The 27,603-nt window shown below is 61.7% G+C and overlaps 2 protein-coding genes and 1 long non-coding RNA gene across 6 annotated transcripts; 2 read left to right on the forward strand and 1 right to left on the reverse strand.

Annotated features, from left to right (window-relative positions):
* The first annotated feature begins 161 nt into the window (after positions 1-161).
* On the forward strand, positions 162-4,971 carry LOC145505399 (uncharacterized). The gene is made up of 4 exons (XR_014052983.1): positions 162-868; positions 1,191-1,340; positions 4,126-4,271; positions 4,443-4,971. It is a non-coding gene; the product is annotated as an uncharacterized LOC145505399 (long non-coding RNA).
* On the reverse strand, positions 800-27,368 carry LMOD1 (leiomodin 1). The gene is made up of 3 exons (XM_081487295.1): positions 26,922-27,368; positions 2,090-3,523; positions 800-1,522 (listed from the first exon to the last, which is right to left on the reverse strand). The coding sequence occupies exons 1-3, from the start codon at positions 27,180-27,182 to the stop codon at positions 1,496-1,498; spliced, it is 1,722 nt and encodes a 573-aa protein (XP_081343421.1). The 5' UTR covers positions 27,183-27,368; the 3' UTR covers positions 800-1,495.
* LOC145505396 (uncharacterized) lies at positions 17,913-23,580 on the forward strand. Of its 4 annotated transcripts, XM_081487300.1 has the most exons (5): positions 17,913-18,034; positions 20,520-20,629; positions 21,120-21,679; positions 21,856-21,941; positions 22,998-23,580. In XM_081487300.1, the coding sequence occupies exons 1-5, from the start codon at positions 17,980-17,982 to the stop codon at positions 23,009-23,011; spliced, it is 825 nt and encodes a 274-aa protein (XP_081343426.1). In that variant the 5' UTR covers positions 17,913-17,979; the 3' UTR covers positions 23,012-23,580. The 4 variants fall into 4 exon arrangements, 2 of the variants coding, with proteins under 2 accessions (XP_081343426.1, XP_081343425.1); XR_014052981.1 differs by lacking the exons at positions 21,856-21,941; positions 22,998-23,580 and adding an exon at positions 19,852-20,050 and having other exon boundaries at positions 21,186-21,726; XM_081487299.1 differs by lacking the exon at positions 21,856-21,941 and having other exon boundaries at positions 21,186-21,679.
* Positions 27,369-27,603: the final 235 nt, after the last annotated feature.

Raw genomic sequence — 27,603 nt, forward strand, 5'->3', positions numbered from 1 at the left:
TCATCGACCTGCAGGGGCCGTGGGGGAGGGGCCGTGAGGGGGACGTCATCGGCCTGTGCGGGGGGAGAGGAACGGAGAGGGGGACGTCATCGGCCTGCGGGGGGCGGGGTGGGGACGGGGGACGGGGGGCGGGGCCTAGCCCCTCCCCCCCGCCTCCCAGCACAGAGAGAGGGGTCGCCCCTCGGGAGCGTCGCGCCGTGAAGCGGCGGCCCGGCGGGGGCTCGAGGCCCTGGGCGGAGCACGGGGCCGTGTGGTCCGGCGGGAGTCGCCCTCCGGCCCAGCCGTGTCCGCTGTCGGTCCGCCTCACGGACAGGCGGGCGGGGGCGGGGGCCGCGTGCAGGCGTCGCCTCAGGCCCTGACTGGGCTCCCCGGGTCAGGCGCGTGGTGGACGCGGGGGACGAGGCGGCCCTGGGGTGCGAGGGCTCCGCCCCAGGCCCGCGGCGGCTCCAAAGCGGAGAGACGCCCTTGGTGTCCAGGCAGTGGGAGGAGGGCCCGGGGGCACACCCGTTGGGCACTGCCCCACGGGCACTTTACCTTCAGCCCTCCTGACCGGGGCTGCTCCAGCGCCGGCCCCCAGCCCGCACCGGCAGGCGCGGAGCGGCACGGACCGCTCGCCTCATGTGGCCATCGAGGCCCTGACTCCTTTGCCCGCCTCGGCGCTACGCCCAGGGACCCCGGGCAGGACCCCCTGACTGAGTCCGGCCCCTGTGAGGAGCTCCTGGGTGGCCGGCTCGGGGCGGCAGGGCGGGGAGCCTGCGTTTCCGGACCCTGGGGACACCACATAGGTGGGCACGGCCACTTACAGCTGAAGGCTCGTATATATTATAAAATCTCACGGACGACAGGTCCACAGCTCTCTGTACAGCAGGTGAGTGTAAGGGAACGTCTGCATTGGCATCCAGCCTTCAGGTCCAGCGCGGTCTCTTCTCTCCCCCTGCCGCAGCCCACCCCCCACCAGGCCACACCCCGTCAAGTCCTCTGCTTAGCAGGGAGGGGTTTGGGGTATCCGCAGCCCCTCCACCCTCTCCCCCGCCCCCTTGGCCCTCCACTCTTACACCCTCGCCCCACACAGGGAGCCACCAGCCCAGCGGCCTTGCCCCCAGGGCTCCTCAGAGGCCTGAATCCTGGCCCTGGGGGCAGTGGGCCCATGGGTTGCATGACCCCTGAGGTTCCCCCCTCCCTGCTCCTAGGCCTTTGGTAGCTGGCGGGCCACTCAGGCTCCAGGGGTGCCGCCTTCTCGGTCACGTGCTAGGAGGACTCTTGTCGTCCAGAACCGTAGGCTCCAGGAATGAGACAGTGGTGGAGAGCGTCAGAGACAAGAAAAGAAGCGAGGGGAGAAGGTACCCTTCCTGGAGTGGCCGCGGCCTCCCGCTCCCCCAGAGCAGGGCAGGGATGTCCAGAGAAGGGCAGGTGGCGTGGCGGGCGGGGTCCGTGCAGCCCTGGGAAGCGGGGCCTGGGCAGGCGTGGCATGGCGGGCAGCGCCTGCAGCCCGGTCCTACTGCAGCAGCTTGGGCACCTCCACCTGTCCGGGCAGAGCAGACAGCTTAGAGGAGGGGGTCCGGGGGGGCCCTGGAATTCCTCGCCCTCCTCTCCTCCTGGGCTCTCAAACAGAGGAGCTTCAGACAGAGAAGGCCCTTTCCCTTTTCTGTAAAAACCTGATGCCATCCAATGACTGGAGGGACAGTCGAGGTTGCACAGTGCCTCAGGAGTGACCTGGTTGGGAGGGGTGGGCTCAGCCTGGCGGAGGACCCTGATTCTGCCACCCTGATTCTGCCACCCGGCGGGGCTGAGCTTTGAGCAGCAGGCTCTGCAGAGATGGACTGTCTCTAGAAGACCTCTGGGGTAACCTGACTCCTAGGGCCTGACTGGTTCTAAGAGGGGATTAGGAAAACAAGGGCCATGTGGGCCTGGGGAATGGGGGAGGGAGACTTAGAGGAAGGGTCTGAAGGTGCTTCTCCTCTTCCGCATGAGAAGCAGGGGGCTGGGCTAGAGGAAGCTCCCGGCGGGGGGCGGGGGGTGGGGACAGATGCCATGGAGGGGGTGCAGGCCCACCCCCCAGCCTGGCCCCGCGGCCCAGCCCAGCGCCCACCTTCTTGAGCTGCTTGAGGTTGCTGGAGCGGATGGCCGCCAGCAGCTGGTCCCGGGAGTTCTTCTCCTGGGCGGGGAGGGCCTTGTCACCCATCTTCCGCTGGGTGGCCGGGGACAGCGAGTTCCTCAGGTTCTCCATGATGAGTGGGGGCGCCAGGGGCGGTGGCGGTGGGGGGGGGGCGGCCGGGGCACCCCCTTTGCCCGGCGAGTTCTTGGGAGCGGCTTTGGGGGGTGGCTGCAGGGAGGGCCTGGGGGAACCCCGGGCGGGGGGCTGGGCCTGGGGCACCTCCAGCAGCGCCTTCCCCGCCTGGGCCTCCTGCGCCTGCCGCTGCTCTTGCAGCCGCTTCTGCCGCTGCCGGTCCATGTTGCGGCTGAGCAGGTTGGTGACGGTCATGCGGGGCCCGGCCAGCTCGAAGTGGTAGCCCAGCTTGAGCAGCGTGGTATTCTCCTTGAGCAGCTTGGCCATCTCCATCTCGGTCTTGCCGCCACAGATGTGGCGCTGGTTGTGGAAGCGGAGCTCGGTCAGGGAGCTGTTCTGCAGCAGGGCCCGGAAGATGGCCAGGATGCCTTTGCTGGTGATGTGGTTGGAGTCCAGGTTCAGGCTGGTGATGGTCTTGTTGGCCTTGAGCATGATGGCGATGGCGAAGGCCACGTGGTCGTCCGCCCGCGTGTTGGCCAAGGCGAAGACCTTGACGGCCGTGTTGAACTCCAGCGCTTCGGCAAAGCGCACCAGGATCTCGGTGGTGATGCAGTCCGAGTTGTTGACGTTCACCTCGGTCACCTCCGGGTCGTTGCTCTTCACCCTCTCCAGGGGCTCGTCAAAGATGCTGGGGGCCGCCTCCTCCTCGGCCTTGGCAGGCCCGTCAGCGGGCTTCGCGGGGGCACCAGGGGCGGGTTTTTCTGGCGCTGGGGTCTTGCTGTCTTCTCGGGGGGCCTTTGCCTCACGGGACTCCTCCTTCCTGGCCTTCTCATCCTCCGGCCTGGCTGCCCTGTCCCCGTGCCCCCCCTTCGGCTCCTGGGCCTCCGCCCGGGCGTCCTCGCCCGTCCGTGGCCCCTTGGCCTTCTCGGGCGCCAGCGTCTTGCCCGCCGCCTCGGGCTGCTCGCCTTTCTTACCTTTGTCTCTGCACACACTCCTCTGCTTCTCCTCATCCTTCCGGGGGGCGGCCGGCCCCTCCTTCCCGGCCTCCTTCTTGTCCACCACGGCCCTGACGCGGCCCTTCTCCAGGCCCCTGACGAGCTTCTCCTCCTTGGGCCTCTCTGCAGTCCTGCCGTCGGCTTCGTCCTTGTCCTTCGAGAAGCTTTTCTTCACACCACCCCTCCTGGGCTCCTTCCCCAGGTCTGAGTCCCGGCTGGGGCCCAGGGGCTTCTTGCCAGCATCTCTGCCCTTGTCTTCTCCCTTTTTTGCATCTGTCTTGGTCTCCACTTGCTTGCCCTCCTAAGAATTCAGAAAAGAAAAATAAACATGAGGAGCTGGCTGCAGAAAGAGAGGAAGGAGCCAGGGGACAGCGTGGGGACCACTCGGTCTCCGCTGACAGCGCTGTGTGGGGCTGCGGTCACATGGGGGGGGGCCCGCTGACATCAGAGTCAGAACCCTGGCTCCTGAGGCCCCGGAGGGAGCCCTGGGGGCCGCAGCCCTCCTCCCCAGACCTCAGGCCCAGAGCAGCCCTCTCTGTCTCGGGTGGCTGGGCCGGAGGACCTGCTCAGCCTTGCTGGAACCTGAGGCAAAGGGGCACGTCCCTAAGGCGGCTGCTGTCTTTCCTTGTGATTTTACATTTTTGTCTGTCTTGGGTTTCTTGCATGACATTTGGATTTTTAGAGGATTCCCTCACGCATCAGTGGGCTTGATCTCTGGGCTCAGGGGCACCCTTGCTTCCTGTGCTTCGGGCAGGAGCCCCGGGGCCTTGCCTGGCTCCCAGGAGGTAAAGTGAGTCTCAAGTCCTGAGGTTTTACAGCCAAGACCTTTCCAAAGGAAAAAACAGTTGGAGGGAGCAACAAAGGCATAATCATGCTTTATTTCTCAGTTAGGAATATTTACAGGTCCTGCCTACCATCCTCATCTCACAGAAATTAGAAGCCAACGATAAGGAAGCGTGTATTCTCCAGCACTTCTGTCCCTTTGGAGTCAGGGCATGGTCGCCACCCCTCCTGTCGCAGCCCTGGAAGGCACTCTGCAGGCAGCCCAGGTCCGGGTGCCCGAGAGAGGGGAGGGGAGGGGGCTCTGCGCCCCACGGTCCCCAGCAGCGCGGCCAACCCGGGCCTGGGAGCAGGAGGGGGGGTGCATTCCAAGACCCTGGTGCCCAGGCCCTGCGTTTGTTTGTTTGTTTTCCATTTGCGACATATATTTTATTGTTTAGAAATTTCCACCAGAGCTGTCATGAAGCACCTTCATCAGGAGATGCCTATAAGAATCCAGAGTGGAAAACAGGGACAGCCAGTCCATCCACGGGGCGCAAGGGGGCAGCCCACCCAGGTATAGACCAGCACCCCTCACGCTGACCCAGATGAGCTGCAGAAAATGCCACAGGTGTGGATTCAAAGTGTGGCCCCAGACGACAAACGACCTACCTGGCAGTGCCCACGACAGCAGAACCCACAGAAAATCGAACCCGCCACAGCCAGCCTTCCTGCCTGGAGGAAGTTGACCTCCTGAACCGGCTGACCTTGATAAGAGGAAGTGAAGTCGCTCGGTCGTGTCCGACTCTCAGTGACCCCGTGGACTGTAGCCCCCCAGGCTCCTCCGTCCATGGGATTTTCCAGGCAAGAGTACTGGAGTGGGTTGCCATTTCCTTCTCCAGGGGACCTTATTAAGTTTTTATTTACTTATTTTAAAAGCAAACCAAGTGCATATGGCATCTTTAAAAAAAAAAAAATTGTATAGATGTCGCAAAGTTTTCAGGGGTTGGTTATTTATAACCTGAAGACTGTGGCCTGACGGTAACAGTATGGGATGTTCCTTTATATCGCGTGTATGTGGCTTTTGAGGAGCCCACAGTATTTTCCTTCTTCTCCCAGTAAGCACATTGCTAAGGACACGGCTGTCTGTGGGGAGCCTGGGACCCACCAGGCCCTGCTGAGACGGGCAGCACGGGGGCTGCTGCGCTGAGCTGCAGGCTGCAGCGTGGAGTCAGCACCTTATTTTGAGAGCAGCTCGGTTGCCTCGGACAAATGATCAGGTTTACTGTTCGAGTGTGATAGACTCCAGAGCAGCTGGCACCCCGGGTGCCCGTGCCCTCTGCAGGGGGCCGATAGCCTGACTCCTGGGAAGTGTGCTGTCTCTAGGAGTGGCTGGGGGGCCTTCTGAGCCTCCCTACCCTGCCACACCCCCAGGGGGGCCCTGCTCGGTCCTGTGGAAACAGTGTGTGCTTGGACCACGAGCACAGTGCTCCTTGGGGACTGGCCCGGGGTTTATTTAGCAGCCGGCGTGCTTGGCTCCTCTGCAGGCCACGGGGCCTGGTAAGCCAGGGCCTTGGAATGCTCCCTCCCTCCCCCTGCCTTGCAGGCCTGGGTCACCGCACAGCCTGACCCCCCCCCAACCCACTCACTCTTGGGCTCCCGGAACCAGGTGACCCTTTAGAGCAACTTCGACCTGGGCAGGATGGGTGTGACTGTGCCTTGATTCAAAAGGCAGAGGTGGTGGTTGGTGGTTTAGTCGCTAAATTGTGTCTGACTCTTGCGACCCCATGTAGCCCGCCAGGCTCCTCTGTCCGTGGGATTTTCCAGGCAAGAATACTGGAGTGGGTTGCCATTCCCTTCTCCAGGGGATCTTCCCGACCCAGGAATCAAACCCAGGTCTCCTGCATCACAGGCAGATTCTTTACCAGCTGAGCCACCAGGGAAGCCCCGAAAGAGAGAAGCAAATACAAGGCGAGCGAGGGACCTGGTGTGTGTGGGGGTGTCCGCGGTCAGCCCTTTAAGGATGCTCAGACCACCCACCTACAGCCTGGCAAGGTAGCCCCTCTGGCCCTCGGCCCCCCAGGTTCAGAGTGGCTCCATCACGGATGCTGTCCACTCGAGAGCTGGGCTGAGGCTGGGCCCAGGGCCCTTGGCTCCAGACAGGTGAGGCCCCCAGATGGGCAACCCTGCTGCCCGCTGCCCTGAGTTCCCACGGTGCTCACAGGCCTCGCCTAGGGGGACCTGGGGGTCCAGAGAGATAGCTTGGCTGGCTTCACCCCGTGTTAGGGAGAACCCAGGCTGCAGCCTGTCTTACTAGTGGCCCCCAGGCCAATGTAACCTCCGACCTTCCCCGGGGGTGGGGGGGCAAAGCCCCTCATCCCCGCTGCCCACGGGTGAACCTGCCTCCTGGTGCCCACGCCTGCCCCCAGCACGTCGGCGTTCTGGCCCTCCTTCTCCCTCCCTGTCTTCACGGGCTCTCCCACACCTCGTGGGCTGGGACCTGCTGCGTGTCTGCTCCAGAGGGGGTGCGCCAGCCCTTTAAAAAGAACCTAATGAAAAACAGGCGGGGCGGGGTGGGGGGGAGTGCTGATTAATCATCGTTTCCTCCAAACAGTCAGGAATGAGTGGGGCTGGGGCTGAGGACGCAGACGCTGCCTTAAAAGGAGAAGTGGCCTGCGCGGCAGGGCTGGTTTCTGGGCAGCAGCTCCTCCCTGCTTATCTGAGAAGCCAGCCCAGAGCTGGGGATGCGTCCTGCTATGCTTCTGCCCCAGGTCCCTCCACTGGGAGGGCTGGGTAGGGGCACTAGACCTCCAAGGGTGAAGGTCCGCAGGCCTCCGGATGAGGCTAGGCAGTGATGCTTTCAGGTCGAGGGAAGCCACGGGGGTGGTTTGGGACTTCTTGGAGACCGGGGAGTAGAAAGGATGACCTCAGAAAAACCCTAAGGACCTGTGATGCGCGGCAGAGGCCTGCCGTGGGTCAGAAGCAGCTCCTGGCTCCCAAGTCCCTCAGGCCTTTGCTCTGTGCCTTCGCTTGGTCAGGATCCGGCAACAGGTCTCTGACAGGAGGCACGAAGTGTCTGTCCCCCACCCCGAGTCCCCACCCGCCCTGTTTCCTGGGCGTCTTGTCTGATTGGACAGGGAGAGCCTTTCCCACTTGCGCTACCAAAGCAGGAGACAGAGGGAGCCCGTCTGTCAGTAAGTCCCTAAAGGTGAGAAGCCCGGGAGGGCAAAGGTCAAGCCCTCCTCCGCCCCATGTCGGCACTCACTCCGGCCTGGCCCACCCACCGGTGCCCTGCATGCTCCTGCTGACCGCTGCCCAGGTCCTCTCTGTCCTTCCGGTGACCTGTCACCTGAGGAGGACTGATCCTGGCCCGAGGCACCTGCAGGAGGCGTCTGCAGGCCCCCAGAGGGAGCAGAGCCCAGGGAACATCTCCAAAGCAGGTGGGGGGTGCAGGGGTGCAGGACCACCTCTGCGTGCCTAGGAGGGGGCGCGGCCTCGAGGGTCGGGTGACCGACCACTGCTCCTCCCTCACAGCAAGACCCGGTGATGCTCCCCAGACGGTCTGTGTCCCCAGGGCTGCCAGGGACCCTGAGGGTCTGTGTCAGGAGCATCCCGACTGGGGGCAGGGAGTCGACTGCCGGCTCTCTGTCCCCAGCCTTCCTCGAAGTCCTGGGGGCGCTGACAGCCTCAGGGTGGGGCAGGGTCCCTTAGATGTCAGCTGTTCCCCTCGGCCAGGGCTGGGGCTGCACCTCCCTGGGAAAGCACCTGGGGCCTTCCTGCTCTGTGCTCAAACCCCCTAGCTCTCCCTCCTGTCTTGCCCTCGGCCTCCGCACCAGCTCCTCGGGGTCTCACAGCTGGCTCGAGTCCGCACACACCACCCCCATTCTCCTGTGAGGCTCTGGCCCCTGAGGACCCCTGATGTCAGTCCCTGCAGCTGTCAGGGCCGTCTGTCTACACTGGGGACGGGGGCGGCTGGCCACGGGCTGGGGGCCCTGACGGTCCCCGGAAGGGCAGCTCCCTTAGAGGGCCAACGTGACAACAGGATGGGGGAGCTCAGGGCCGGGACTTGTGGGGACCTGGGGCGCTCACCCCCTCCATCCCCCTTGCTTTCCACAGGCACAGGAGCCTGGGTTCTCCCGAAGTTCAGTTCTGGGGGAGTCTGCTGCCTTGGGAGAAGCTCCTCGGGGTGCTCCTGGGGGCAGGGGGGCGGCAGTGTCCGTGTCCCTGGGGTCTGTGGGCAGGAGCCTCGAGGGACCGAACTGCGACTCTACCACAGCTGAGCTTCCCGGAGAAAGCCGCAGGCCCGGGGTCTGGTGGGAAAACTGCCTGGTGCACGGGCGGTGTTCGCCGGCTTTGCAGGAAACCTGGCCCAGCTTGGAGCTGGGGGACCCCAGGAAAGGAGGGCGCTCTCCTCGGAAGCGTAATTGGGGCACTCAGGGCTTGTACACATGCTCAGCTCCAGCCCATAACAGGCGGCTGGTTGGCCCCACAAGCGGGTTGGGGAGCAGGGTTTCCGTTGTTGGCTGGGCTCTGGGCCCCGTGCTGTGGGGGCATGGCGCCTCTCTTGCTGTCTGAGGCCCCAGGACGCCCCATGTTCTCCGCTTCCGGCATGAGGTCGCATCGGGTCAGGGCCTGTCGGGAGGGCGGCCTGGGGCATCGTCCCCTAGCAGTCCACGTGGACCCAGGGGAGGACTCGGGCCCAGCCTGCCACCCGTGGGTGGACGGGCCGCGTGCCAGCCCCGCCCGTGGGCCTACCCTGGAGCGCGTGCCCCTCAGGCACGGAAGAGAGCCTCCTGCCAGGGCGTTCTGGAGCCTGGCGGGCTCTGAGCCCGGGGACCACGGGCGAGGGGCTCAGAGGGGCCGGGCTGCAGCGGGACCACCTGGGGACTGCCCGGCCAGGATGGGGGAGCCCCCAGCATCCTGCCAGTTAGGACCTCGGTCATTCCCAGCTTCGGTCACGTCTGTAGAGGGCATTGTCCCCCCCCCCCCACTCTCCGAGCCCTCAGCCGAGGAGCCTCTGACACTCGCTGTCCATATGGCAGTTGCCCCCGCCCCAGTGCAGCTCGGTGAAGCTGTCATTGTCCCCTGTTCGCACAAGATGAAGCTGAAGCCCCAACACCACACAGCCTCCCGTGGAGGCCGGGCCTCCAGCCCTGGGGTCTGAACCTCTTCCCCTCCACCCAGCGTCCTGCTTCCCAAACTGCACTGAGGCCTGTCGCCAGCCATCTGTCTAGCTACTCCTGAGCACTCTGTCCATCTGTCTGTCCAGGCAGGCAGAGTGAGCTGAGCTCCAGGCTCAGCAGGAGGACACTCGGGGGCCTCACCTGGGACGGCCTGCCCCAGGGTCTCGGGCTGCACTGTCCCCAGGAGCCTGTGTCTGCCCGAGCGACCATCCATCACCGTAGACCTCGGATATAAACACAGAGCACTCGCCGACCTGGACAGAGTGTGCACAGGGAAAGCAGGCTCTGGGGGTCGGTGCTAACATTTTCCTGGCTCTGCGGACGGCGTGTTGGAGGAGGGGAGCGAGGGGGGGTGGCGCTGGCGGTCAAGCTCAGATCTCCTGGCCTCCTCACCACCCTTCCTGGAGTGGCCAAAGCACAGGATGCACCTGGCATTTGTCCCCTGGGCTCCCAGTATCGGGACACATGGAGGGTCAGCTCTGCCAGGCGCCAGGCTCAGCCTCGAGGTGTGGGGATGGCAGCGCGGGAGTCCCCCAAGGAGCCGAGGAGTGGGGGGGTGCGCGGGGGCCAGTCACATCCCTGGTCCCCCTGGATTTCTCGTCTAGACTGAGGGGTGCCCACAGCTTTGTCTAGACTGGGGGGTGCCCACGGCCTCGTCTAGACTGGGGGGTGCCCACAGCCTCTGCTAAGGTAGGTTGGCAAGAGGGGGATGCAGCCTGGTGGGGACGAAGGTCGGAAGCCATCGGGCTTCTTGTTCAGCTGCTGCAGGAGTAGGTCTGCGCCCTGATCTCCGCCTCCCGTGTTAGTTTTCCCACACGGCGGGGCACTGAGACAGAAACACTGAGGGCCCATGTGCGTGAGGAGGGCTGAGCACGGGACGATTGGGGCTGGGTGGTTGGTCCTGAGGACCCTGACCCGCCTTCCCAGCCACGCCACCCCTGCAGCCCAGAACCGCCAAGACCGTAGCTCCGACGTGTGGGCAGAGTGAGGCGGGCTGCTGGGCCAGGACCCGGGGGGCCCGCCGTCCTGTGGAAAGACGGACAGCTAGGGGGCCGCTGTGCTCCTCACAGCCTCCCCCGAGCAGGCCCAGCCCAGCAGAAACCCAGAGGCCCCGGGTCAGCCAGGCCCCAGCCTCCAGGACATTCAGAGCTGGGGGACCGTGGGAGCCGGGAGGCAGAGACGGCCCGTGAACAGAAGCTGCTCCGGGCCCAGCGGGAGGCCGGAGCTGGGCCCTGACAGCCACCTTAGTTCTTCTGACATTTCATTCTCCGCCTTTACCGTTTTGTCCCAAAGGCAGAGCAGCGGGGAGAGGCCGAGTGTGTCCTTCCAAACCAGAGGCCCGTGACCTCAGGACCGGACCCCGAGGCTGGGCGTCCACAGGCTGGCTTCCTGCTGCTTTCCCGGGGGCCCCCCTCTGGGCCAGAGTCTCCCCTCCACTGACTCAGTTCTCACCCCATCCCTGCGGAGGAAGGTTTGTGGGAAAGAGTGAGGCGGAGGTCCTTCCAAACGGACAGGTCACCTGCCTGACCGGGACCCTCCAGGAGCCCGAACTCAGAATTTCTTCCTCTTGGATCTGCACCCGGAAGTGGCATCGCTGGACCAAAGCCAGGTCCTGCCTCGCCTGCCTAAGCCCCGACCCCCGACCCCCTCGTGCACCGCTGGTCCAGGCTCCTGCGCTTTCACCAGGGTTGCTGCAGACACTCCCAGGGCCGGCCCTCCCCCAGGTCCCACTTCCCACTGCAGCCTCGGGCCTCTCTGAGCATAGACCGGCCAGCTCCATGCCCACCCCCCCGGCCCCCATGGGAGAAACCCCGCCCGCCGCCACGGAGGGCACCGACCTGGGCCTCTGCAGAGCTGCTCCCACTGCTCCAAAGGCTCCTGCTCCTCTTTGCTGATAAACTCTCAGCCCAACATTAACCGTGAGGGCTCTCAGCACAGCCCTTTAGTTCCTCCGGGTTTATCTGGTGTGTGTTAGGAGCTGACCGTCTAACATTTTCCCAAGCGAACAGATAAGGTCTGAATTACTTTTATGATCAGGAAAAAAACAAAAGTTGTTGCACACAAAAGAAATGGCCTTTAAATATTTCCGTTTGCAAGGCCCCCGGTGGCCCAGTGGTTGAGGCTCTGCTCTCCCAACGCAGGGGAGCTGGGTTCGATCCCTGACTGGGGAACAAGAGCCCACTCGCCAAAACTAAGACCCAGTGCAGTCAAATAAATATATATTTCAGTCACATAGAAAAAGAGAAAAAGCAAAAGCCGAGACGCCTTAGGCTAGGGCCGGGGGGTGGGTGGGGACAGAGGTTGCCGGTGACCCCCGCGCTGTGCTGGGACCCTCCATGGAGCCCGACCCTTGCCTGGCCCAGCTCCAGCGATTACCAAGTCAGTGATAAATATCGCGCCTCCCAGAAGGGCTGGAGGGGCGTGGGCACTGTGCTGGGACCCTCCGTGGAGCCCGACCCTTGCCTGGCCCAGCTCCAGCGATTACCAAGTCAGTGATATATCGGGCCTCCCAGAAGGGCTGGAGGGGCGTGGGCACCGCCTTCTACGCCAGTGTAAACAGTTCGCTTTTACTTCCCGGGATGGTGGGAGGTTGTGGACCTGGGCCCCATGGCACCGTCTACACCATGCAGCCTGTGGCCAGGCCAGCTTGTGTCCACTTTGCTCTGAGTGGAGGGACAGAGGGCAGCTTCTCCTGGCAAAGGGGGCGGCCCGGCCCCGCACAGAGCGCCTCTGCAGACTCTACCCCTCGGCGGCCCAGCACCCTCAGGGCAGCGCTCCTCAGAGACAGGAACTGGGCAGGAAGACCTCCCGGGGCAACTCTGGGGCCTGACCCCCTGCTAGGAGCTGTGAGCGCTTCAAAGAAGGGAGGGGCCGCCTGCTTCCCCGGGCGCTTCCCTGCAGGGGAGGGGGCTCCGGCGTGGGCCAAGGCTGCACTGGGCCGGCCCCGGGCAGGACGCCCCCCAGGGCGGTTCGGAGCCCCCTCCTGGGCAGAAGCAAGAGTCTGGCCACGTCTCCTCGGCCCTGAGGCCTGGCCTGGTGTCTCTGCAATCCTCAGGGACCTGAGTCTCTGGCCAACCGGTCTGGTGACTCACTGCGAGAAGCTTGTAGCAAACCCTTTTTTGGAGAAACTGGGGAAGCACTTGTGGAAACAAACCAGTGGCTTTGCCCTCTGCCCTCCATGGGCCCCGCGGCCCCACGCCCACCCCCGGCAGGCTGAACCCAAGAGTCCCGAACGTGCTGTCGAGGGCCACTTAGTTTTTCAGTTTATTTATTTTAGTTGTGGCACTCGGGAGCCTCTCTATTCATCACGCAGGAGAGGGGGCCAGGAGGAGGTGGGACTGGAGCCCCCCAGGGGCCCCCCTGCAGAGGCTCGGCTGGGACAGGAGGCGGTTGAGGACGCTCCCGTGGGACGGTCCAGGGGGGCACAGCGCCCCTGGGGGTTTGCACCTGGAGAGGCTGAGGCCGGAACCGCGCCCTGGGCCAGGTCACTGCAGACACCAGACTGCACGCGTGGGCCTCACAGGACGGGCAGCGGAAAGGCGCACGTTGACATGGGGGGGCAGTCAGCCTGTGTGAAGGGACAGTTCTGCAGGACGTGACCCGGGCTGAGGCTGAGCAGTGCCCACGAGGAGGCGAATTCTACGCCCACTCGGCACAGTGGACGAGTCAAGTGGGAAATGGTCCCAGGACTTCCAGTTTGGTTGGCTGGAGAGATGGTGACGCTTTAAACCGTCTGGAGGAGGATGGAGTGAGGGGCTGGGGGACCTGGGGTGGGTGGGGGGCTGGATGATGGCTGCTTGGCCCAGGATGACCCAGCGTGACCTGTAAAGCAGACGGCTCGGGAGAGAGACCTGGGCTTGAGAGGCAGAGCTGGGGGTGGCGGGTGTGGGAGTGACAGTGACGCCGCAAGAATAAGGGGGCGACTCTGGAGAAGGAGCGTCAGGAAGAGGGCGGGGGTTGGAGGGCAGGCCACCTTGTCTCCTGAAATAAACCTGTGTCCTCTGAGGTCAGCAAAGCCACTGGGAGCGCTTCACCCCAGCTAGGACGGCTGCGGGAAAAGTCAGCTCACAGCAGACAGCAGGGTTAGTGAGGCGGTGGAGAAGTCGGAGCCTGTGTGCCCGGCAGCAGGGCTGTAAGACGGTGCAGCGCTCTGGGCGGCAGCCTGGCGGCCCCTCGAACAGCTGAACACGGAGCTACCCTTTGACCCAGCAGGCCCAGCCCGAGCTGATACACAGCCAAAGTCAATGAAAACCTGTCACACGAAAACACACACAGATGCTCACCACAGCCGCGTTACAACAGGCCAGAAGCAGAAACAGTACAGGTGTCCCTCAGCTGCCGGTGGGTCAAGTCAGTGTGCTCCCCCCATACAAGCTGATACTGTTCAGCCACGAGACGTAAAGTGCCACGTCCAACACGGGTGAACCCTGAAAGCTCAGTAAGTAGCAGGAGCCGGACCCCGAGACCACGTGCTGTGCGTCTCCGTTACAGGACCGTCGGGACAGGCAGAGCCACGGAGACGGGGAGGGTCGCCGGGACGTGGGGGCAGGAAGCTGGGCAGGAGCTGCGGTGGTGTGGGGTTTATTCTGGGGCCAACAAAGACATCCTGGAATTAGGGAATGGGAATGGTGGCACAGCTTAGTGAGTTAGTTTAAAAAACCCACCGAATTGCACACTTTAAAGGCTGGATTTTCTGGTACGTGAATTATCACAGTAAAAATTTAAAGATAATTAGAAGAGAGCTTCCTCTTAATTACAGAAACAATGATAGAAGGGTTATACTGAACAAAATCTTATTTTACATACTGGGTTTATCTCCTCTTGCTTTCATTTCTAAAGGATAAAGAGTAGATAAAGGGCTGAAAATATAAAATGAGCCTATGTGCCTGGGACTGTTCTTGAAAATACTATTTTAGACCCGCCCCACCACCCACTGCAACGTTCTTGCTTGGGAAATCCCACAGCATGGCGTTGCAGAAGAGTCGGACACGACTTCGTGACTAAACAGCAGCAGCAAATCCACTGCACACATAATGGGGATTACACCAGCAACTTGAAATGATCTGGTAGCCACATTAAAAAAGGTAAAGAGAAACAAGTGACGTGAACTTTAATAATGTATGTGCTGAAGTTTCGGTGTCCCAGAGTTAGAAGGGGCAGAGTCACTAATCTTGCAGATCGAAATTTCTGAGCATTGACTATACAACCTTGAATCAATCCTATCCTTCCATTTCCCAGCATCCCAAGAACACGCACAAGTGTGCACACACACATATGCACACACACATGTGCACACACAAACACACATGCACACACACCCAGCACCACATCAGATTCCTCTCTGTGACGATATGCCCTGGGGACACACACAGGAAGGGATGATGACAAGATTTTCTAATAAATCCTGTGTTTTAAAAGTATCAATAAAAAAAAATAAATGTTTTGAACCCATCCCCAAATTATTTCTACCTGTGATCACTACAGAATTCCTAATGAAATACTTCACATTCTCTTCCCCCCTGAGTCCCAGGAGTCTGGTGACTGTCACACACCCCCCCCCGCCGGCGCGGGGACAGGTCCCGTGCGGTGCAGGCGGGTCCAGAGCATCTGTGCCCGCTCGGTGTGGGCGGTTTCCTCCCTCCGCTCCTTCCCATTCGTGATGAGCATCAAAGCCCTAAGTAACAAGGGCTTGTGTGACTCCTAAAGACCCTCAGTGACCGGGCGTCACGGGAGGGGCGAGTGGGGCGACCACAGCTGGGGGACCTTGGGGTGGGTGGGAGCTGGTGGAGCTCTGGGTCTGCGTCAGGGAGGAGCCTGCCCAGAACCCCTGAGGGTGAGGCGGCCAGGCCAGCGGGTCCAGATGCAGCACCTGCCCCGGCGGGTACACCGCCTGCACCCCGCTCGAGGGGAGGTCCCGAGTGGAGACCAAGAGGCTTCTTGCTCCTGCTGACGTGAAGTCAGGAGGAAACGCTGAAGATGCTCCCTCGTCGCAGCTGGGTGACCTCCTTGGCCCCAGCTCCTGTGTCTGACAAGCAGGCTAAACCCTGCCTATCCCGTCTACCCTGCAAGACTGATGCGGGGGGATTCAGATAGGATGTGGGGGAGCCCGTGGGGGGCGGCTGAGGCTGGTGGGCCGGTGTCCCGGGACGTCCCAGAGTTCGCCTGCGGCTGCAGGGCCTGGAACCCGTCCTCTGCTCCTCTGGGGCGGGAACTGGTGCCTGGGCTTTGGGCCCTTGAGGGGCCCTTGAGTTCTCAGAAGCAGGAGGGTGCCCAGGGTGCCCCTTTGACATCTCCCCACACTCGCAGTTTCCCAGGCTGGAACCTCGTCCTCTCTGTCGGTAGGAACAACTTTCTGCTCCCACAACCGAGAGAAGCCCGCACGCCTGCCCCGTCATGGTGCAGAGACGATCTGGTCCTGAGGCGGCGGCTGCCGCCCGGCAGGACCTCGAGCCTCCAGCCAGCAGTTCAGGTGAGCCTCTCATCTCCCATCCTGGGGCGAGCATCAGCCCCGGTGTCTCCGCGTCCAGGCTGTTTTTCCTCCCCTTCCCGAGTCTGTCTCGCCCATCTGTCCACGGGGCTCAGCTGGGAACAGTGTGTGAACGGCTCTGTTTATCCTGGGGTTTGGCTCCGTGTCTCCGGGGACAGATGCCAAAGGCCAAGGGAAGGAGCCTGTGTCTAGGATCTGCTTAGGGACTTGGAAAGTGCATTTATTGGAAACCATGGAAATGTCCAAATATAGGCAAACGGCTCAGCCCAGCTGTACAACAGAGGGTAATGGCCCTGGAAGTGATGTTCAGGAAGGACTTTCAGTGATGTGGGAAAGTGATGGCTACCAAGTGATAAGCAAATAGTAATCATAATAAGCAGGAGACCACACAGGTGTGAGTATGTGTGTTTGTGCATGAAGTGACCTCAGCTACAAAAGAAACCGTGTACACACACCTGCAGCCCTGAGACGTGACCGCGGCTGCCTCGCTGAGCTAACGAGGCAGGAATCACGGGTGTGTCCTCTCTTCCCCTGTGCTTTGATATCGTCTATAATAAGCCTTACGACACCACAACTATAAATTAATCTTTAAAAGAAATGATACAAATGAACTTACTTACGAAACAGAAACAGACTCACAGACTTAGACAATGGAGTTAAGGCATCCGGGGGAAGGACGGTGGGGGAGGGATGCTCGGGGAGTTTGGGGTGGACAGGACACGCCGCTGTGTTTAAGATGGATGACCGACAAGCAGCCAGGGAACTCTGCTTGATGTCTGGGGGCGATGTGGCTGAGAGGGGGGTGGGGGAGAACGCATACGTGAACACGCATGGCCGAGTCCCTTTGCTATCCACCAGAAACTATCACAACATTGTAAGTCAGCTATACCCCAACACAAAATCAAAAGTTTAAAATAAATTATTCTTTGCAGAAACAGCACCTCCAGTTACAGGGGTAGGGAGTGAAACACAAAGCCTCCCCCTCCCCCAACTTGAAGGCACCCTGACCACTGGGACACTGGTGTCTGCTGCCTTTGGGTCATTAGTGGACACTGTCCCGGTGGTTCAGCAATAGTGTACATTATTTCTAAATAATACGCAGGGACAGGGCGCAGAGGTAGGAGTTCTCTACCATTGGAGGAGGGGAGATGCTCCATCTTGGGGACATGTGGTACAAGCGAAACAGCTCACCCCTTGTGGGGCAAAGATCAAAGCTCAAGGCAAAATGGTCAGTCCGTGTGCATGCGGATTGCAGGAGAATGCCCTAAGGTGTCCAGTGTGAGTAGCGAATTAGTTTCTTTCCTCTTTAGAACAGGACCAGCTATTTAGCATCTTTGGGAGAACTGAGGAAACAGTCATGTGATTAATTTTCTGCAGGGCTTGGTTCCCCTGCAGAGCCCTGGATGGAGAAGCTGATCTTTGTCTCTAAGGGCCTTCTCCGTGCTCTCTCTGGCCTCACCGTCTGGCTTCAGGAGGCACGGCGTGCCTGCCCGGGTCAGAACCGGCATGTCCAGACTCCGGCCTCTCCGCGGGGGGGCCTGCAAGGCCTGGAGCGAGGCCGCCCTTGGCTCAAGGGGCGGCCTGCCTGGAGCCACTTCTCTGCAGGAGGCACCTCCTTCTCTGGGTCTAGAGACAAAGCTGCCAAGTCCTACAGACATTTCAGGGCAAGCCGGTGACAGGGGCCAATGGCCTAGATGGCTGAACATGGAGCTGGTCGCTAATCTCTTCAGTGTGTCTCGGGGGCCCCAAGATTGGAGGACAGCTTGGCGGGTATTAGATGAAAATGCAGCCTCTGACCTCCGGTCCCTGGGGGCGCCGGTAAGAGACGATCCAGAGAAGGAAAGAATGAAAGTTAAAATTGAGTCCCTGAGGCTCAGTCTGTGCAGGACAGACAGAGGGGGACAGAGGGCTGGGCCTCTCCAGGCGCGGGGGCCCTGGGGTGTAAACTTGTGGATGACTCCACGGGTTGTTACAGGAACTGGAAAAAAGGGATCACGCCAAGTCTCTCTCCATTTGAGGCTCTGGACACAAAGTCATGTTTTCCAATAGTCTCCAAAGGGCAAAGATGGATTGATAACTTCTGCAAGTCCCGTCAAGTAGGACGAGAAGGGCACTCACCCGCCCCTCCTCTGTCCCCTCAGCCTTCAGGGGTGTATGGAGCCTTCCCTGCCGACAGCGGGGTCGGGGGGATGGGGGGTGGGCGACGGGGCCGGAAGGCCAGGGCGTCAGGGTTCTGTTGCCAGGAGAACCGGGGGCACGGCAGAGGGTGAGGCTGCCCCCTGCTCAGCAGAGCACAGAGGAGGAGGGGAGGCAGCCTCCAGGGCGGTGATGATTAATTTATTCTTGGAGCAGTTGAACTTGAGACATTTGAGGAGTCCAGGAGGCAAGTGAACCATCTGGACTCAGAATGGCCATCGGGTGGGCGGGGGCAGCTGGAGAGGAAAGGAGGCCAGAGGGCTGGTCTGAGCACCAGGGGCGAGGTGGAGTCGGGGGACAGAGGAAGCGCCCAGACCAGACCCTCCCAGCCACCAGCCCAGCTGGAGGGCGGCCAGGGGGTGGGGAGCGCGGTGCTGGGTCCTGTGGGGGCGGGGGGCAAGGAGAGAGCAGAGACAGAGACAGAGACACACAGCGAGAAGCAGGCGTGGAGAAGACAGGCGTGCAGGGCGCAGGGGCGCTGGAGGAGCCGGCGGCTGGCCTATCTTTCCCGGGTGAGACGGGAGGAGAGAGCCCTCACGCCCTCAGAAGCTGACAGGTCTGGAGGAAGCGGAAGAGGAACGCGAAGCTCCTCTCCCCCGAAGGCTTCTGGTTTCTCGGAACCCCGGGGCCTGGAGGGTGAGGCACGCCGGGGTGGGAGGGCCTCGGAGGGAGGCTGACTTTGGAAGAAGAGAGGGGGTGCAGAGGGGGTCGGGGGCCGGGCTGAGGCCGCGCTCCACCCACAGTGTCAGTGGCCCTGACACACCCTGACACAGCCTGACACAGCCGTCGTGCGGTTCGCTCTGGGTCTGAGGAGCAGCTGGGCAGGCGGGCCAGACGGTGAGTCTCGTCCAGGCAGGTGATGGAAGGTAGAGACCAAGAGTGAGAAGCGAGGTTGATGCTGAGAATGACTAAGACAGAAGCTAAACGGGGAAGGAGGTGAAGCTGAAGGGTCTGAACGTGGAGGAGGGTCTGCCTGCCTTGGATGGAAGAGGCCTCCCTCTCCAGGGAGGGACCCCCAGGGGCCTCAGTGCAGCTGCAGGTCTGAGCAGAGGGACTGGCCGAGGACAAGGCAGGTGGTGTCCCAGGACGTGAAGGCATCCGGCTGCCCTCAAAGATGGGCTCCAGGGGAAGTGCCAGCCAGGGCCTTCGCCTGAGTAAATGCCCACAGATCACTAGGTGAGACCTTCTGCAAATTTTTCTGTCCCATCCTCAGAGACTCCAAATTAGGTAGGATCATCTCCATATACCAGTAAAGAAATGGAAACTTCATTATGCATTTCTGTGTTCCAGTAATTCCACTTGTAGGCATGTCTCCAACAGAAATGAAATCACAGGTGCACTCAGCAATGCGCCAAAGTGTTCATAACAGCGTGGCCTGTGATACCACGTGTCCATTAACTGTTGAATGATGAGCGAATTATGGTATATTCTTACATGGAGATACAGCAGTGACGGTAAAAAAAAACGACAAAGCTGCATGGCTGCCTCTCATAAATGTAAAGACGGGTGTCAGGACGCACTCTACAATTTCAACATATGATTCTCCACGGGCAGAATCGTCGGGGGCAGGGAGGAGGCCTGGGGTGGGGGTGCTGCCAACAAGGGCTCTTGTTCACTTTGTGAGAATTGGGAAAGTCGATATTCATGTTTTGTACACTTCTGTATTTTATATTTCAATACAAACATGCTAGGAAAAAAATCCATTCTTGTCCATAAGATATAGACAAGACGCTGAAGAATAAAAGGAAGCCAGAAAGTGAAGCTGTCTAAGGCTCCGCGCTCCCTTGAGGCTGCACACTAGTGCCCAGCCGGCAGAGGGGAGCCCGGGGCCCAGCCCACCGGCGGCTGTCCAGAGAGGCCCACCCCCCGCTGGGCGCGGCGGCCTGGGGACAGAGATCACTGCCCTGGAGGTGGCGGTCTGCGGGGCCTGGGGCAGCTCTGGCAGCTGGCGCTGCTGGCGCTCACAGGCCGGTTTCACACTGGGGGCGTTTCGTGTTTTCCTAGCACACCAGGAAGCGCTGAGCTCTTCTCTTGGGACCTCTGAGCACAGCCTCGCAACTCCTGCTCATCAGTCGCCCCTGCTCGGCGGCCCTGTGCCCCCAGAGCAGCATGGGCACCGGCCATATGTGAGAGGCCGAGCCCTCTCCCCTCCGCACACTGGCCATCCTGGGCCCTCCTTGGTGTGGGAGGTGACCCCTCCGCAGTACGTAGGTGCCTGAGGGTCTCCCCCACTACTGAGCCTCCTCATTTTTAAACAAACAGTCCTGGGATCCATGTTGGCCTCCGACTGCCGCCTCCTTCCTCACTTCCTGTCGGAAGAAGGCTCCTCGGGTCCTGTCTGCAGCCTCCCCCGCCCCGTGTCCTCCTCGAGTCCACTCTTTATTTTATTTTTTAAAGATTTTTTTGGATGTGGACCATTTTTAAAGTGTTCATTGAATTTGTGTCAATACTGCTTCGGTTGTTTCTGTTCTGTTTTTTTGGCCCAGAGCCATGTGCGATCTTGGCTCCCTGACCAGGAATAGAGTCCACACCCCTCTGCCTTAGACGGTGAAGTCAGAACCCCTGCACCCCAGGGAAGCCCCTAGTCATGCCCGCGAGCGCATCTTGTCCAGGCCCCAGTGGCTCCCGTCTTCCCAGTGATCACAGTGGTTCTCACTCTCATCTTACCGCAGCTCTCAGCTGGAACGGAAGCGGTGGGCGCTCCTGCCCCAAGCCTGTGAGCACGTTTTCCTCCCGAGGCTCCTTCAGGGCCCCTCTTCCTCCTCGAACACCCGAGACGTTGGTGAGTCAGGGAGTCCTTGCTGGAAGGACAGGGTCCTTGGCCCACACTCGCTCCCTCAGTGCCTCTTCCAGGCTCAGGAGTTTCTGCATCACCTCACGTTTCGGGCTCCCAGACTCTGAGCTCGGACTTGTACCTGCTGACCCAGCGCTCCCCGTGGGGTCTGCTGAGCTCCTCCAGCACCCTTCGCTTCAAATCCCACCTCATGTCAGTAAACAGCACCAGATGTACCCCTGGCTCAGACCGGACTGGGCCCCCCACTCCTCTCTGGACCTCAAAATGTCAGCCAGTCCTGGCTGTGCTACCTGAAGAGTATTTCCCGCATCTGGGCACTCCTCCCCAAACCGTCCCTGAGCTCTTGCCAGACCCTTCAGCTCCAATCTTGTCCTCCTGCCGTCAGTGCAGCTGGCAGAACAATGGATGCTTCTAAAACCGGAGATCAGATCACATCTCTCCCCTGCTCAAAACCCTCCAACGCCATCCCACCCACCAGGAGCTCCCCAGGCTGCCCTGTGACACCCTGCATCACCTGACCCTCCTGCATCGCCTGACCCTCCAGCATCACCTGACCCTCCTGCATCTCCTGAACCTCCTGTATCACCTCAACATCCTGCACCACCTGACCCTCCAGTATCGCCTGAACCTCCTGCATCACCTCAACATCCTGCATCACCTGACCCTCCTGCCTCACCTCAACCTCCTGCATCACCTCAACATCCTGCCTCATCTGAACCTCCAGCATCGCCTGAACCTCCTGCATCGCCTGACCCTCCAGCATTGCCTGAACCTCCCGCACTGCCTGAGCTCCTCCCCACCTCACCTGAACCCAGCTTACTCCCAGTCTCATCCACGCCCTGGCCCAGGGCTCCCCTACTCCAGTCACAGGCCTGGCTGGCCTCTGACAGCTGTGCCTGCTCCCGCTGCAGGCCTTGTGTTTGCCCTGCCCTCTGGATCGTCTGTGGCTGACCCTTCGGTCCGCCCCAGGCCTGCTTGCTTGTCACCTCTGGACAATGTCTTCCCTGATGCCTGGTTGGAATCTCCCCCACCAAGAAGGTCGGTCCTACAGTCTTTCCTAAAACTAGATTATTCTTTACAACAAACAGATGTTACCTGTGCTGTGTGTAGATGCTGTGAATGGTCTGTACAAGCTCTGTCTGTCTCAGCCACTAGAACAGGAGCTCAGGACCACGGCCCCTCCATCTTCCTCTCTACTCTGTCCCGGCATTTAGGAAGTGCCTGCTAGGAACTCACTCGGTCGCTGGAGAGTTAATGTGGTGGAATCCACCTGCCTCCTTAGAAACACAAACTCGGTCAGGTCCGTGAAGGTCCGTGAATCCTGCCTACAGGGACTGGAGGGAGGCTGTAGCCCCCGGCCCCAGCTCCAGGCCCCCAGCCCCCAGCCCCCAGCCTACTGCGTGTCTTCTGTGCCCGGTGATGGGCATGACTTCCGTCTCGTGGATGAGCATCCCGGGCTCAGAGAGCGAAAGGCAGGTCTGAGTCTGGATCCAGCTGCCTCTGGAGACTCTGCCCTGACCTCCAGCTTGCACCCTCTGTGCCGGGATGGTCCTCCTTTCAGGGCAGGAGGGGTCCTGCTGGCCCTGCGCGGGATGCGGAAGATAGGCTGAGGACGTGCCAGCCCAGCCGGAGGGCCGAGGACCCTCCTGGGGGATGGGGGTGGGAGGGGCCGGGGATGTGGGCAGGAGGCCGTCCTATTCCTAGTTGTTTGTGAACAGCGTCCTGACAATCAGGAAATCTTTCCTGTAGGGACCCCAGAGACGAGGAGCGTTCACAGCCGAAACCTCCCTCATCTCCCCTGCCCCACTCGCGTCCAGCCCTGGGACTCGGCCCTTGAGCATAAAATAATTAGGCAGAGGCTCAAGAAACCAGGCCATGGGGTGAGGGTGGGGCAGGAAGTAATGAAACACTCCCTTCTCACTGGCCTCCCGGACACTGTCCTGTCCCTCAGCCCCTCACTGCCACCAGTAGAGTGTTTTTTGACCTCATGAGAGATTGAGAAAAAGTTGATCTGGCGCAAACCCAGATTTGAAATCTGCAGGACTGGGCGGGGGGAAGTCTCTGTGCCATGTCCAGCACCCATCACAGTCCCTCCAAGGTCACAGTCCCCTCCAAGGTCATCTGACAGGTGATGCTGTTGACTTAGGGAGCCACACTGATGAGGCTTTTGGTCCAGGAAGTCCTGAGCACTGAGTGTGGCCTCCCTTCCTAACGGGACCGGCTGAGTTCTCCAGCTGGTCAGGGGCCAGAGCAGAGTCATGCCCAGACCCCTCGGGCTCCAGACACCAAGGCGCCCCCCACCCCAGTCAGCCCCGAGGGTCAGACTCTGAATCCAGACCCCTTCTTCCTTCACCAGGAGCGGTCGGGTAAACAAGCTCAGAATGATCTGGAAAGGCTATTCCTGTTTATCCAACTTGGCAGGCGTCGAATATCAGCTACCCCCCCGCCCCCCCACTGAGCTTTGTTGCTCCCCTGCTGCTAGGAGCGCAGTGGCCTGGACCCCGTCTTCCGAGCACCCCGGGCCCAGCTGAGCTGTGGTCTGACACAGACGTTCCAGCCTCCGGGGGAGGGGGCAGACGCTGGGTGTGGGCTCTGTTCCCGCCCTGGGGACCCTGAGCCCCCCACCCGCCTGATGCTGGGAGCAACCTCCTGTTGGTCAGTGGGACGCTCGCCCAGGCCTGCCCATCTGTGCCCCCCCCACTGCTGGGCTTTTCCAGCGTCCAGATCCCCGTGGTCCCACCCCCTCCCCTCTAGCCCCTGGACCAAGCTGAACCCCTGCTGAGGAGAAGGCCAGGCCCCGGGGGCAGCCGCCGGGGGCGGGAGCGTCACTTGCTCAAAGTTCATGAAACTGAATGTTCTATACAGACGGAGAAACTGTGTAACACACGAGTGAGAACGGCAATTAAAACACACAGGATCCCACCGCCTAGTTTAAGAAATGGTCAGCGGCTCTTTCTCAGCCCGGAGGGGCGGAGGCAGCTCTGGGGCCCAGGGTGGGACCTGGATTCTCCTGGTGCCCTCCGGCGCCTCCCATCACCTCTCTGCCCCCTCTGCCCGGCCTCCGGGGCTATTCTAGTTGTGTACCCGTTGGGGTTAATCTCCTTAAGCAAGGAGCCGTGCCGCCCAGGGCTCTCGGCAAAGGGCAGCCTGAGATCTGGTGCCGCCCTGCTCCTCCACATGCCCCCGCGGGGGCACCGTAGACGCCGGGGGACGGAGTCTGGAGGTGGGGGCCGTGGGGGCCGTGGGGGCCGTGGGGGCCGTGGGGGCAGCGACTGAGGGAGCTCGGAGGCTTCGGTGCAGTGGCTCGCGGGGTGCCTCGGGTGGGTTCTGGAGTTTACCCCGAGGGGGAACCCACCGAGGCCTCCTCCAGGCCAGCTGAGCTGCCCGCTCCTGGCTGAGCACAGGTGCTAATCCCAGTCCTGCCACCAGCGGGGGGGCAGGGGGCAGGCGGGAGGTCCCCTCCCCCTTGGGAAGGAAAGAGAGCAGGCAGCTGACCAGCAGGATCCGGTTCCCGAAACCTGAGCCGGGACTAGGGTTTCACTGAACTCTTGGCTGCCCACCTGCTGGCGTCTCCCACCTGGGCAGGAGGACAGGGGCGGTACCCCCACCCCAGCTTTAGGGGAGGGAGGGATCCTGCTGACACCTGCTCTCCAGACAGACCTAGCCTGTCCTTCAGACCCACAGGAGTTGCACAAGACGGCAGACTCAGCAACGATGTGGCGGGAGGATGGCACGGGCTGGGCTGGGGTGGGCACACATGGAATTGGAGCACTCAGATCGGACGAGGGGCCGGACCCTGCCGGGCACGGGGGAAATCAGGGAAGACTCCCTGGAGGCAGTGGTGCCTGAGACCCAAGGACAGAGGGGAGCTGACCCGGAGGAAGCAGGCGGTGTGGGAGAAGCAGAGCGAGGTCCCTGCCACAGCTTAGACGCACCCCGCCACCCCGCACGACAGCCAGTGAGTGAGACTTGGGGGCCCTGTCCCAGGAAGAGCCGGGGCTTAGGGTGCAGGATGGGCCCGCCTTCCGCTCTTGGTCTCGGCCTACTGAAAAAAAAAGAACAGCCGACATTCTACTGCGGAAAGTGTCAGACACACCCACAGAAGCAGAGAGGTGAACAGGACGGCACCCCGCGGTCTCACCACCAGCTCCCGCACGCACACCTGTCCCCCAGTGGACACCGCCCGGTCCCCTCGCCACAGCACTTGAACCAAGTTCCCTGATCCTAGCAGGTTTTTACCCGCAGGTATTTCGTATTCCCATCTAGAAGATAAGCATCCTTTAACAAGTACTCCCACAGCCTCAATGCTGTCATCAAGTCAGTCGCAGTTGGCACCTTACTCTCTCCTCCAGAGGCACCCCCAACCCAGCCCCGCCTACTGGTCGCCGGTCCCCTGACCCTCCCGCTGGTTCCCTGGCTCCCGGGCCCCTTGACCCGCCGAGCTGACCAGTCGTCGGAGCCACCGGTTACCGCGCGTCCACGGCCCCCCAGCTTGCTAAGTGCTCTCGTGCCTCGGTCCCTCCAGCTTCACATCGGCCCAGGAGCTGGACCAGCTGGTCACTCTGGCCCCCGTGGCAGGGATGAGGAGACCGAGGCAGGTCCCAGCGAGGACGCTGGTCCTCAGACCGGGTATTTCAAAGCCGCGTTCATACCAGGCTCCTGACTAAGCCATGTCCCAGGTTCGTGCCCATGCTCCCCCCCCAGGTGACACAGGGGGCTCTGCCCACCCCGGGACCCTGGCCTGGAGAAGGCGCTGGGGGCCTCAGGGCCTCTCCCCAAGGGAAACGGCCCAGGGGCACCTCCCCCAACCAGGCACCGCTGCGTCCCCCGATTCGGGCTCTGCCTGCGAGACGAGTGTCCACCTGGTGCCAACGGCCGGCCGGGAGGGCAGCACCCGGGGGAGGAACTTCCAGGTGCGTGGGAGCCCTTCCCGGCTCTGCGGCCTGAACGCCTTGCTTCGGATCAGGGCTGTTTTGTGCTGCTGGGGACCTTTGCAGCCGTGGGCTCAGAGCTCAGGGCCTGGGAGCAAGGGACCCAACAGGGCCTTGACAGCAGCGCCAGCGCCAGGGGCACCTCACTTCCCTCCCTGTGGGTCCCGACAGCCTCTAGAGCCACCGCCCCTGCAGCGTGTCCCACCCCGCCGCCTCTCCCTTCGAGGTTTCAGCGTTTATCCAGCACCACAGAGCTGGGCCTGGACCTTGCCCCAGGATAATAAACCCCTGGCTCCCTTCAGCCTCCTGGTCTTTTAAATTGAAGCATAACTGACCTAAGATGCTATTGCTTTGCTAGTTCCTGGTGCCCAGCATATGATTTGATATTTCCGCACGATACAGAACAGCTCCCGCCCTGCCAGTGTCTTGGCGAAGTTTTGAGCTCAGGCCGGGGGGCAGGGCAGAGACGGGGCCCCAGCTCCCCATCCTCAGGGGCCATGCATGCCCCCCCGCAGGCTCCGTGGCTGCTGTCCCAGCTGGGCGGGCCCCTCAGCTGACAGCGCCCGAAGCGGTGGCTGGTGGTCGCTGAGCAGGGGGTCCGCGCACAGCCACACAGTCTCCCACCAGACACTCCTGACCCGGACAAAGTCGCCCTCTGGTGAGGCCAGGTTATTTTGTCCCAAGAAAGCCCCGCTGTGATCACAAGCAGAGACCCGGGAAAGCGGAAGGCCGCTCTGTGGAAGCCGACCCAAAGCGGCAGACGCAGCCAACAGTAACCCCTGCTCTCTTCTGTCCCCTCCCGGCAGCTGAACACTCAGAGGCTGGGAAACAGCTCATCCTGCAGCCAAGTGGCCTGACCCCCAAAAGGGGGGCTGCTCCCTCCAGAGGCCCATCCAGAAAGCACACACCCCACTCCCCTGGGACCGAGATGGGAGCCGTGGGTGGAGGCGCAGCCCCTGCCCTGGGAAGCCCAGCTGACCCGTCGCCTCACGTGATCCACAGGCCGCAGGGCGGCCAGGGGGCTCGGAAGTGAGCCTTGCTCCGCCAGAGGGGCTGGCAGGAGACTGTCCAGGGTGGGAGGAACAGGAGGAAAAAGCCAGGTGTGTGGGGCCGGGAGGAGACAACTGACAGCGCCCACCCACGGGCGCCTCCGCTCCCACGCCGCTGGCAGCCTCGCGTGATATGTGGGTGCTGGTCCCCAAACACACCCAGCCTCTGCTCCACGAGACAGCCAAGAGGGGTGCAGGGGAGGACAGTGCTCTGCCAACAGGGACTCTGCTTCTCAGGAAAGTGTGCTCCCCTCACGGCATCGCATCCCCCCGCCCCCGCCCCGCCCCTGCCCCACTCACATCCATGGACGCCTCCCTCTGGATGAGTTTCTTGGTCTCCTTTTCACAGAAGTTGAGCATGGCCTCCCGGTTGTACGCGCCCGTGGATGGCTTCTCCGTCTGGTTCCTCTGGCGCAGCCCCAGGGGGACGCTCCCGTCGGGGTCCACCACTTCCAACTCCTTCTCCAGCTCCTCCATCTCCTCGGGAGACAGGGTGGACAGCAGGCTGTCGATGTCGGGGTCTTCGCTCACCTGCCGGCGATACTTGGCTACCTTGGACATCTTGGCAAAGTGGGCTGCCACTCTTGTGGGGCTGCAGGGGTCTGGGTGAGCCGGGACAGGGTGCGAGCTGATTTGGATGCAGCAGACCCCCAGTGGTCCAGGCCACGGTTGCCCTGCCCTGCCCGCGCAGGTGCCCAAGTGCGGTCTGGGAGCTGCAGCCTCCGGAGCCCAGGGCTAGTGGACCCGGCTGGTCCTGCCAGCGGCCAATAAGGCCCTACGACGGCCCGGCCCCGAGAGGAGCAACCAATCCCCAGGCAGGGGCGGGCTGCCTCGCCGTCAGAGCTGTGTGAAACTTGAGGACATTCCAGGGAATCTTGGAGCGCGGTGTGACCAAATTTAGTGCAGAGCGTTTAGCCTTTTAAAGACAAGGGGGCCACGCAATGAGAAAAAGATACAAAAATGTGGAGGCTGGCAGGAGCAG

Source organism: Giraffa tippelskirchi, chromosome 5, assembly GCF_054371585.1.
Source record: "Giraffa tippelskirchi isolate mGirTip1 chromosome 5, T2T-mGirTip1v1.2.pri, whole genome shotgun sequence".
NCBI lineage: Eukaryota > Metazoa > Chordata > Mammalia > Artiodactyla > Giraffidae > Giraffa > Giraffa tippelskirchi.